This window comes from Schistocerca nitens, chromosome 11 (genome assembly GCF_023898315.1).
Source record: "Schistocerca nitens isolate TAMUIC-IGC-003100 chromosome 11, iqSchNite1.1, whole genome shotgun sequence".
NCBI classification, from domain to species: Eukaryota; Metazoa; Arthropoda; class Insecta; order Orthoptera; family Acrididae; genus Schistocerca; species Schistocerca nitens.
In genome coordinates, this window is record NC_064624.1 from 47,057,871 (window position 1) to 47,070,418 (window position 12,548).

The 12,548-nt window shown below is 42.7% G+C and overlaps 1 protein-coding gene across 4 annotated transcripts in view; it reads left to right on the plus strand.

Moving 5' to 3' along the window:
• LOC126212971 (neprilysin-2-like) overlaps positions 1 to 12,548 on the plus strand; it is a 245,010-nt gene that overhangs the window by 144,719 nt on the left and 87,743 nt on the right. For all 4 annotated transcript variants that reach the window (XM_049940505.1, XM_049940504.1, XM_049940502.1 and 1 more), the window contains one exon: positions 632 to 808. In XM_049940505.1, the coding sequence (XP_049796462.1) occupies positions 632 to 808 (177 nt within the window). The remainder of the gene's footprint in view (positions 1 to 631; positions 809 to 12,548) is intronic.

The window sequence follows — 12,548 nt, forward strand, 5'->3', positions numbered from 1 at the left end:
CTCTCTCATTTTCCCTTTGCCTCCTTCATTTCGTCACGGTCTGCGTTTCCTCCTCCCTCGTCATCTTGCTCACTATGTCTAATTCATCCTTTTGCTCTCTGTCTTTTTTGTATTGCTCTTCCTATGCTACTTTCTTTACTCCAATTTGTGTCTTTAGATCTCTCCCTCCCTCTCACTCTCTTGTATTTTCTTATTCTCAGTTTCTCTCTTTCTTTTTATTTTTTCTCTGTCTTTCTTTCACTCACCATCTCTTTTTCTCTCTCACTGTCTGCTACTCTCCTGCTTGCTTTCACAGTCTCTCACCTTCCCTCTCTCTCTCTCTCTCTCTCGTCCCCCTTCTTTGTTTCTTGCTCTGACTCAGCCCGTCTCGTCTCTCTGAGTTTAATACTGCTCTTTACTTTCTCTCACATGGCCTCTCTGTCCCTTGCTTGATCACCCTCTCTGTCCCTCTCACTTTTTGTACCTCTCTCACTGTACACTTGCTTTATAGTTTTCTGTCAGCGTCTGTCACTCTTTCTCTCTCTGGATCTTTCGTTCACTCCTTCTCTATCTCTGTCACCTTCTCTCTCCCACTATTCCCCTTCTTTCTGTATCTGTGACAGGAGCTAATACTTCCCTTACTTTTCTGCAGCTGGACCGGGCATCGCCAGGACTAAGTCACGAGTTCCTTCTGAGGCCTCCCCCAAACAAGCAGGTGGATGCGTATTACAAGTACCAGGTGGACCTAGCAGTTCTGCTGGGTGGTGACAGAGTGCGCGCACAGCGTGAGCTCAGGCAGTCCCTCGAGTTCGAGAGACATCTGGCCATAGTGAGTATATGGTACGGTGAGTGAGGAGAGTACAGTTTCCATCACTGTCGTGCCAACTCTCGCTTAATCCTCGATATAACAATGGTTCTAAAAGTTGTCATAAACTTCAAAGTTGGAATATAATATGTTTGAAAAATATAGTAACATCGTAAGTTGAGTCCTTACATGTGAACCTCCAGCCATGTCATTCTTTGTTGTAGAAACGTAGATACTGAATTTGAGCGCCGTATAGAAACCGAAGCACTAAAGGAACTGGTATAGGCATGTGTATTCAAATACAAAGTAAACAGGCAGAATACGTCGCTGCAGTCGGCAACGCCTATATAAGACAACAAGTATCTGATGCAGTTGTTAGATCGGTTAATGCTGCTACAATGGCATGTTAACAAGATTTAATTAAGTTTGAACGTGGTCTTATAGTCGGTGTGTGACCAATGGGTCCCAGCATCTCTGAGGTAGCAATGAACTGGGTATTTTCCCGTACGACCATTTCACGAGTGTACTGTGAATATCAGGAACCCGGCAAAACATCAAATCTCCGACATTTCTGAGGCCAGAAAAAGATTCTGCAAGAACGGGACCAATGACGACTGAAGACAGAAGTGCAACCTTAGCGCAAAATACTGCAGATTTCAATGCTGGGCCATCAACAAGTGTCTCCGTGCGCACCATTCGACGAAACATCATCGATATGGGCTTTTGGAGCCGAAGGCCCACTCATGTACCCTTGATGACTGCACAACACAAAGCTTTATGCCTCACCTGGCCCGTGAACACCGATAATGGACTGTCGAGGAATGGAAAAATGTTGCCTGGGTGGACGAGTCTCGTTTCAAATTGTATTGAGCGGATGGACGTGAACGGATACGGCGACAACCTCATGAATCTGTGGACCCTGCATGTCAGCATGGTGTAGGGCGTGTGTAGTGGGAGGGGTATACGACTGTGACAGGTGACACGTACGATAGCATCCTGTCTGATCACCTGCATCCATTCATGTCCAATGTGCGTTCCGATGCACGTGGGCAATTCCAGCAAGACAATGCGGCACTCCACACGTCCAGAATTGCTACAGAATGGCTCCAAGAACACTTTTATAAGTTTAAACACTTCCGCTGGCCACCAAACTCCCCAGACATGAAAATTATTGAGTGTATCTGGGATGCTTTGTAACGTGCTGTCCAGAAGAGACCTCCCTGTCTCACTCCCTTCTCAATCACTGCTTCACTTTCATGCCCTCGACTGTTATAACTGCTGTCTGGTTTTTGTAAAAGCTCTAAACAGCCCTTTGCTTCCTGGATTGTACCTCTGCTGCCTACAGAATTTCAAAGATAGTGTTCCAGTCAACATTGTCAAAAGCTTTCTCTACGTGTACAAATGATATAAACGTACATTTTCCTTTCAGTAACCTGTCTTCTAAGGTAGGTCGAAGGGTAAGTATTGCCTCGCGTGTTCCTACATTTCTTTAGTATCTCAACTAATCTCAGTGCGGACTTTTTTGTTTCTACCAGTTTTGGCATCCTTCTATAAAGAAGTCGTGTTAGTATTTTGCAACCATGACATATTAAACTAATAGTTCTATACTATTCACACCTATTAGCAAGAGCTTTGTTGGAATTGGGATAATACGTTTTTTTTAGAAGTGTGAGGATATTGCGCCTGTCTCAATAAAACTTGCACACTACATGGCTGGGTCTCCTAAGTCTGTCAGTAGGTCTGATGGAATAGCGTCTACTGCTGGAGCCTTGTTTCGACTTACGACTTTCAGTGCTCCGTCAAATTCTTTTCGCAATATCATAACTTCCATCTTTATTTACGTCCTCTTACATTTCCACAAAATTGCCTGCAAGTTCATACCGCCTGTGTATACACTCTATATACCCCTTCCACCTTTCAGCTTTCCCTTCATTGCTTAGGACTGGTTTTCCATCTGAGCTCTTGATATTCATACCACTGCTTCTCATTTCTTCAAAGGCCTCTTTAATTTTATTGTAGACAGTATCTCTCTTTCCCCTAATGATATGTGCTTATAAATCCTTAGTTTTCTCCTCTAGCCGTTCCTGCTTAGCCATTTTGCACTTCCTTTCAATCTTATCTTTTAGACATTTGTATTTCCTTTCGCCACCTTCATTTGCTGCATTTTTGTATTTTCTCCTTTCATTAATTAATTACTATTTCGCCTCTCAAAACTACCCATTCGCCTTCCATTGTATTCCTTTCCCCTCTTCCACTCAATCGTTCCCTAAAGCTCCCTCTAAAACTCCGAACAACCTTTGGTTCTTTAAACTTATCCAGGTCCCATATCGTTAATTTTCTATCTTTTTTCAATTTCTTTACTTTTAATTTAGAGTTCATGACCAATAGGCCCATATTGTGGTCACAGTCCACGTCTGCCCCCGGAAATATCTTACAATTTAAAATCCAGTTGTGAAATATCTGTCTTAGCATCACAATTGAGTCTGAAACCTTCCAGTGTCTCAGGTCTCTTCCACACATACAGCTTTCTTCCATAAATCTTAAACCAAGTGTTAGCGATGATTAAATTATGTTCTGTGCAAAATTCTAGAAGGTGGTTTCCTCTTTCCATCATCCTATTATTTTTCCTTCTCTTCCTTTCGCTTCTATCGAATTTCAATCCTTCATCACAGTTAAATTTTCATCTCCCTTAACTATTTGAATAATTTAGTTTGTCTGATGATACATTTCTTCAATCTCTTCATCACTTACGGAGCTAGTTGGAATATAAGCTAGCACTATCATGGCAGTTGTGAGCTTTGTGTCTTTTTTGGCTACAATAATGCGTTCACTATGCAGTTCACAGTAGCTTACCAGCATTCTTATTTTTCATTCATTATTAAAGGCATTGCTGCATCACCCCTATTTGATTTTGTATTTATAGCTCTGTATTCGCCTGACCAGACGTCCTGTTCCTCTTGCCACCAAACTTCACTAATGCCCACTAAATCTACCTTCAACTGACCCATTTCCCTGGATAAATTTTATAATCTACGTACAAAATTAAAGGATCCAATATTCCACACTCCGATCTGTACAATGCCAGTTTTGGTTCTCTTGGTGACAATGTCCTCCTGTGTAGTCCTGGTGTTCCGAATGAGGAGACTAATTTACCTCCAAAATATTGTACTAAAGATAATGCCGTCATCATCTAACCATACAGGAGAGCTGAATGTGCTCGGGAAATATTATGTTTGTAGTGTTGTCTTGCTTCAGCCGTTTGCAGTACCAGCATAGCAAGGCCATTTTGGTTCATGTTATAAGGCCAGGGTAGTCACTCATGCAGGCTGTTGCCCCTGCAATCACTGAAAAAGCTGCTGCCTCTCTTCAGGAACCACATGTTTGCCTGACCTCTCAACAGTTACCCCTTCAATGTGGTTGCACCTACAGTACATCTATCTTTATCGCTGATGCACGCAAACCAACCAACAAATGCAAGATCTATCGTTCATGGGGAGGTCGGGGTCACCAACGTCTTACACCATTTTTAATCCGAGCACTACCTTCCCTGTCTCCCACTGTTATGGTTCCCTCTAGGTTCTTATACATACTGCATACTACTCATCGTTCTCCATAGCTTTCTTCCCTTTTTCTCAGAATTTCGAACATCTTGCACCATTTTGCATTGCTGAACGCCTTTTTCAGGTCAACATATTCTACGAACGTGTCTTGATTTTTTTTTTTTTCGTTCTTGCTTCCATTATCAAACACGACGTCAAAACTGCCTGTCTCGTGCCTTTACCTCTCATAAAGCCCAACTGATAATCAACTAACAGATCTTCAATTTTCTTTTCCATTCTTCTCTATACTATTCTCGTCAGCAACTTGGAGACATGATGTGTTACGGGGACTGTGCGGTAATTCTCGCGCTTGTCGGGTCTGACTATCTTCTTAATTGTGTGGCAGATGTTTTTCCGAAAGTCTGATGATATTTCGCCAGTCTCATATATTGTACACGCCAACGTGAATAGTCGTTATGTTCCTACTTCCCTTAATTTTTCTATTTCTGATAGTAATAGCAAATGACTTGTTCAGGATTCACAAGTGGGGGAGATATATATGGAATTACCTGGAGACACGGAAAGATAACAGCTGGGTTACGTCATGGCGAGACAGAAACTCCTCAAGTAGATATAGCAGTGCATGGCGTACCCAGGAGGAGACGCAAATTCAGTTCAAAATTTAATAACGAGGAAGAGTAGACTGAAGTAGACAAACGACGATGTATGTTTTAAGTTTTTTGATGCTGCAGATACTGTGATAATGAATATTACAGTAACTAGTTCAACTAAAGAGAAATGGACATCCGTCAGAAATTGGACAGACACTTATTGGCACAAGGAAGGAAACTACGAATAAACAACAAGTTTACTGTTACCAATTTTTTTATTTCCACAATCCGTTTCCATGGTTGGAACCTCAGTGATAAGGCGTGCATTAATATGGCATGAGTGTGTTGTGTTAAGACTGTGGGGTAATCAGTGGCGGCATCTCCATTGGTCACAGGCTCCTTTCTCTGTCGTAATACATCACATACACATCGGCGCATCTAGTCACTAGACGACATCTTTGCGTACAAAGTGTGGTAGTGTGTATTTAATGTGCATATAGACGTGAGAGCAATATTGATGCATTTTAAGTAGCAAGATAGTTATGCAGTAGTGCTAATATGGAACCAACTATTACAAATTTAGAAATGCGCTGAGCCTGTCGAACTTTCGTCGAAAACGGGTGCTGCTTAACCTAATAATTTCTGTCAGTACCGCCAACACGCAAGCTGTACGCAGAGAGTTTAAATGTTGAAATATTTAATTCGAAGCTACACTGTGCTGGCAAAGGGTGAGAACTCTTACATAAAATACAAATTCATTATGCTCGAATTTTCGTAGAGCTCTTGCATATTACGATAAGCACGCAAGGTGTGTGCACTTTAATAAGTAATACAGACGATTATGTGCTGCAGTGTTTAATTTGAAGCTTCATTTTGCTTGAGAAACGTAAGGAATTTCAGATATAACACCATAAATAGTAAATTATTTCTATTAAAAATTTTTATTTTCGGGTTATCGACCCTGTCTTCGTCTCTGAAGATGTCACATCTCTCAGTGACTGTATCTGGTTATCTCATGAGTGTGTATATATATATATATATATATATATATATATATATATATATATATATATATATACACACACTCCTGGAAATGGAAAAAAGAACACATTGACACCGGTGTGTCAGACCCACCATACTTGCTCCGGACACTGCGAGAGGGCTGTACAAGCAATGATCACACGCACGGCACAGCGGACACACCAGGAACCGCGGTGTTGGCCGTCGAATGGCGCTAGCTGCGCAGCATTTGTGCACCGCCGCCGTCAGTGTCAGCCAGTTTGCCGTGGCATACGGAGCTCCATCGCAGTCTTTAACACTGGTAGCATGCCGCGACAGCGTGGACGTGAACCGTATGTGCAGTTGACGGACTTTGAGCAAGGGCGTATAGTGGGCATGCGGGAGGCCGGGTGGACGTACCGCCGAATTGCTCAACACGTGGGGCGTGAGGTCTCCACAGTACATCGATGTTGTCGCCAGTGGTCGGCGGAAGGTGCACGTGCCCGTCGACCTGGGACCGGACCGCAGCGACGCACGGATGCACGCCAAGACCGTAGGATCCTACGCAGTGCCGTAAGGGGCCGCACCGCCACTTCCCAGCAAATTAGGGACACTGTTGCTCCTGGGGTATCGGCGAGGACCATTCGCAACCGTCTCCATGAAGCTGGGCTACGGTCCCGCACACCGTTAGGCCGTCTTCCGCTCACGCCCCAACATCGTGCAGCCCGCCTCCAGTGGTGTCGCGACAGGCGTGAAAGGAGGGACGAATGGAGACGTGTCGTCTTCAGCGATGAGAGTCGCTTCTGCCTTGGTGCCAATGATGGTCGTATGCGTGTTTGGCGCCGTGCAGGTGAGCGCCACAATCAGGACTGCATACGACCGAGGCACACAGGGCCAACACCCGGCATCATGGTGTGGGGAGCGATCTCCTACACTGGCCGTACACCACTGGTGATCGTCGAGGGGACACTGAATAGTGCACGGTACATCCAAATCGTCATCGAACCCATCGTTCTACCATTCCTAGACCGGCAAGGGAACTTGCTGTTCCAACAGGATAATGCACGTCCGCATGTATCCCGTGCCATCCAACGTGCTCTAGAAGGTGTAAGTCAACTACCCTGGCCAGCAAGATCTCCGGATCTGTCCCTCATTGAGCATGTTTGGGACTGGATGAAGCGTCGTCTCACGCGGTCTGCACGTCCAGCACGAACGCTGGTCCAATTGAGGCGCCAGGTGGAAATGGCATGGCAAGCCGTTCCACAGGACTACATCCAGCATCTCTACGATCGTCTCCATGGGAGAATAGCAGCCTGCATTGCTGCGAAAGGTGGATATACACTGTACTAGTGCCGACATTGTGCATGCTCTGTTGCCTGTGTCTATGTGCCTGTGATTCTGTCATTGTGATCATGTGATGTATCTGACCCCAGGAATGTGTCAATAAAGTTTCCCCTTCCTGGGACAATGAATTCATGGTGTTCTTATTTCAATTTCCAGGAGTATATATATATATATGTCATAATAAAACATCTTCTTCCCTTCTCAAATCGACGGGATGTAAGGTCTTCCTTCCAAAAACCAGACACCTTCTTCCTAACATTCTTTCCGTTCGTCTTTTCAGTATGTTGCATGAGTCACATCCTTTATTGCAAGAAGGTGTTATTTAATTTTTGATTAAACGAAACCTTTTAGAGAACTTAGCACCATATTTCTGATTTCTAAATATTGCAATCTTTGTCAGAAGTTGTTTTGTATATAACCTCTAGTAGACCTGATTTACTTGTAATAAAAGTGATAATAGTGATTGATTACATTATGCTTAAGATGTGCTATATTTATTCATCTTTAACTGGTGCTTGAGAACAATTTAGAAGTGAAACTATTTAATTTAAGGGTGTACTGAGACTTACGTCAAAAATAGGCGAGCTAATTACATTCAGACTGTCTGTTTCTTCGTATGCTTGACCGCTTAGCGATGTATTTTAGCTAACACGTATTTTTTGCAGTTATACGCCTGGTTAGGTTGGTTTTACAATATCGACCTCATTTTGGCCTAGTCTCTAAAAAGTCAACTGTTTTTTGTAATTACTCTAGAACAGAAATAACATTCTAGATAATCATGTTTTAGGCACTCATTTGATAGCTATGTGTGTATGTGGAAAATAACGGTATGATACTTGATGTGAACATGGGAACGATTTCAGTTGTAGACGTACTTTTGCAGACAGTTTCGAATTGGAAAGAGTATTTTGATACTCGACAACTGTCATAGTTGCAGAAAATGCTCAGCTCTTATTTGAAATTGTTTAGGCATGGAAATTGCGTTGGGGTGCTTACTTAACAGTTCACATTCTTAGATAGTCCCTAATATCCTGACTGTGTGTGATGTGGAAATTAAAATTACAACATTCGACATAAACATTGAAATTTTTTGCACTGCATACGTATTTTTGCAGACATTTAGGAATCTTGTGGCATTTGACAAGCACCATAGATGAGAATAATAATGAATTTGATGCCCTTTTGTGTCATATACCACATGTATATCATCGAACCTTGAAATTTTTACCAGTTCCGACATCTCCTGGTGACAGTAAGTTACTCATGGCACAAAGATCAAACAATTAACGTTTTTACTAATGGTGTCACCTGTTGGTGACAGTAAGCAACTGTGACATGAAACAGCAGGTGTTTTTATTTTGCGTTTTGAGGGTTTTCAGAATGTCATTTAAAGCAAAACTCATATTTGATAACTATGCATTACTAATTGGTTAATTACATTTTGTAATTTTTGATTCTTAATTAATTTGAGAGTGTATGTTAAATACTCTTTGCAGTATTCCAAAATGTGTGATATATAGCTTGGAATGAAATTTAGCGATGTAACTCGTGGACCAATCCCTAAACTGTTTTTTTTAAGTCAGCAATTCAAATGTAGTTTCTCATGTTACACAGTTCAGATACTTTGACATATTTTTTGATAAGTATTTGGAAAACTTTTGGCCATATAGAGACGGATTATAATTGGCTCTTTCACTTTAATAATGACTAAAATACTAGACTCTGATAGGAGGAGAGGAGAGGTAGGTCTGTGATCTGTTTTTTGATGAATAATTGATGTCACTTGGATGCTTTTGAGCACAGGTGATATGAGGCTAAGTTGTAATTGACTCGTATAGGAGAAGAAAAGAGAGAGAGTTATGTTGTTTCTTATAAATAATTCAAATAATTGGGACGCTTTTGAGCATAACCCAGAGGTGGATAACTGGCTCTTTAATTTTAATGGTATCAGTGCTAGGCTATGATCAATGGTGAAGGGAGGGAGGTAGTTACATTATTCAGCGTGTGTGTGCACCATTTTCTATAAATAATATACATCTTTGAATGTGGAACCATTTTTAGGTGCCATTTTAATATATTGTGTTTGAAATACAGAGTTTGTATGAGTACATAACTATCTTTGACCTTCAAGTTGAGGTTATGTAATTTTTTCTGCCTATGTGGCACATCGTTTTAATGCTATGGTCTAATTGATGGGATACAAGGCTGAGGACTAAGGGAAGGAGTTTTAGTTATTCCTCAGCACAGTTGGATAAATTCCACGACCTTGTATTTTTTCAGTGGTTATTCATTATAATTCTGTGCTATGAATGGCTGCTGATAAGGAGCAGAGGGGGAGGAGGAGAGGGTTTTTGATTTCTATTAACACCATTGGTTTAGTTACATGAACTGCAATTACTGATTGGTGCTTTAATTTCTCATACTGGACAATGACTGGTTGGAGACAATAATTACTGCACTGTGATTGGTTGGAGATGGGGGAGGGGAGAGGGTGTTTAATTTCCCACTTACACAATTATCCTATTTCCTCCGTCTTGGAATCTTGATTGATTGTTTATTTTCAGTACTGCCCTATGATTGGTTGCTGATAAAAGGGGGAGAAAGGGAGAGGACTGGCTTCCCACTGATCGGGATGATGGTATCACTGATGACATCAGTAAGTCATTGACTTTGGTCACATGTTGATAACGAAATATGCCAGACTGTCCCAATGTAACATGCCAAAATGTCGCAATGTAAAGAAAGTGTTGTGGAATTAGCATAGCATTACTACTCATAGTATTTTAGGTTCACAGCCGTAATGAAGGTTAGCCTGTTCACAGAGTGTGACGATGCTAACGATATAGGAAGGTGACTCAACTTCTAAGAACGAGATGAGCCCGGTTAACATAGGAACACAATATAGCAACCACGGACTACTGGGGTTTGTAACTAACATCCACTCCAAAGAAAATGGGCTGTATAAAGTCACCCAGTAGTATTTTACATAATTTAAGTTTAGTTAAGTAAAAATTGGTAATGTTGACTTGTACTGTTGTAAATAGTCACAGTCCTATAGATAAGTCAAATCCGCATTCTTGTCGGCATCTTCTAGGAATTGAGTGTTGCGTGCTGGCCACAATTTGTTCCCTAACTGTTCTGAAGTGCTTACGCACAGTATTTTTCATAGGAAAGCTCGCAAGGACATGGAATTTGTAAATCTAGCAATAACAATGGAAAATATTTCAGTAATTATTGTTCCATACCATTTTAGTGAATGTAAATATGTTTATTAAACATCTCAAGTTATAGGAATCGACCTATGAACCATCCCTACTCTTCTTTTAGTAGTCCTCCAAATCACCTTTCAGTTTACTCGCGCGTTTGCCAAGATGGTGGTGGAACACTTGCTCTATGCAAAGTAACACCATCATCTCTGAGGCAAAGACCCCTCAAATTAATGTAGCAACAAAGATTAACCGCCTTAATAACTCGTGGTTTGGCCGCCAGGCTAGCCGAAGTCTGTGCACAGCTGGTGTGTATGGCCCTCTTTTGCCGCTTAAGCCGGTCAGCACTCTGCTGAAGCCTTCCCCGTCTCCATGCCCCATTCGACCCACTATGGTGACCTCCCATCGTCCTATGACCAAATCGACTTCTGCAGCGTCTGTTTCGGAACTATGCTCCGAACATCAGACTTTCTGATTAGTGGTCCATCACACCGCACTTTCACTTAAACACACTAACTCCTTGCCAGCCTCCTTGAGTATGCTACCAGATCTTAAAATCGACATGATTCGATGTTTTGGCTCTCCTCCTATCCGCCAGGAAAGACGCTGTTGTTGCTGAGTCACCCTGAAAACTGATGCCAAGGTTAGTAACTATTGCCCTATGTAGGCATCATACCATATACGACGCCCCTGCGTCTGGGCTTGTGACGCCGTCCCTGGTAGAAGACTGGTGCCAACGATGTACTCCAGTCGGAACCTATCCTCGAGCCACCAAGGAGCATGTGGTTAAATTTAATGAGACCCTGGTAGTCGCTGATATGTCTGATTTCTAGAACAGTGTTTATAGGAGAGAAATTGCTCCTTGTTTGGCAGACAACTTGTTTAATAGAGACAAGGGTTTTCCTCTTAGAAGGGCGTTCTTTCTGGCATCGAGGGTAGCACCTTGCCTAGCGCCTACGTAAGTAACAGACGGAACTGAACAGGTAGATACAAAGAGTCATGGTTATGGCCAGACAGATGCACTCTGATCCAGTGGCTGTCTGCAAGTAGTTACTACTGTGGCCAAAAGCTGCCAGCATCTTATTGACTGTAGAGGGATCAAGAAAAATGTAGACAATCTTTGGCAGTCATTATTAACGAAACAAAGTGACATACCGTTAGAATTCTTCCACAGGGGGAAAGTCGTTCTGTGTGTTCAAAGTGACTCCAGCAGCAGCCAAACATCGCCGATGCCGTTGAACTGTTGGCCGAACTACGGGTGTCAGTGCCCACAAAGGGTAGCTCGGTGGTTTCTCGTAGCTCGTTCAGTGTAGCTGACTTGGTGTTGATAAACTTTATTTTTCAAGGTCCTCCATAAGTAGAAGTCAAGAGGTGTGAGGTCTGGAGACCGTGGTGGGCAGTCAGCAGCCCATCTTCGACCTCTGCATCGTCCAGGAAGATTTTCATCGAAGTAGGATCTTACATCTCTGTGGTAGTGAGACGAGCACCATCTTGTTATCGGTAAAATCTTTCATTTCCAAACATGTCGCGGGTTATAGGTAAAACGGATGTTTGCAGCATACGGAGATCCACCAGTTACGGTAACTTCGAAGGAGAATGGGTCAATCAGGCAATATGATGAGAGACTACACCACACAGTAGATTTACATGTTTGTCCAAGTGAACATGAGGATTTTCAGGAGCCCAGCACACGCAGCTGTGGCGGTTTACAGTACCATTCAGCTCAAATTACAGCTCGTCAGGTTACATAACCATCCCTGCAAACCGGTCATCCTCGCGGATCATGCCTTCAAACCACTCTCACTACACCATCCTTCAATCCGGGTCGTCCCCATTCATAGCGTGCAGCGATCTTGGAAGTACACTTTCCACTTTGCAGCCTTCAGAATTGGTCGTACGCTTGATCGGCCTACGCCTCTTCCATGTACGCCCTGCTTCACGGGTTTCTGAGGAGATCTAGTAGTGTGTTGCATCACAGCAGCGCTGGAGGCTGGACTTGTGGATGTTGTTGGTCGACGAGACCTTTCCTGAACAGTACCGTCAACTTCAAATTTATCCCGGACAC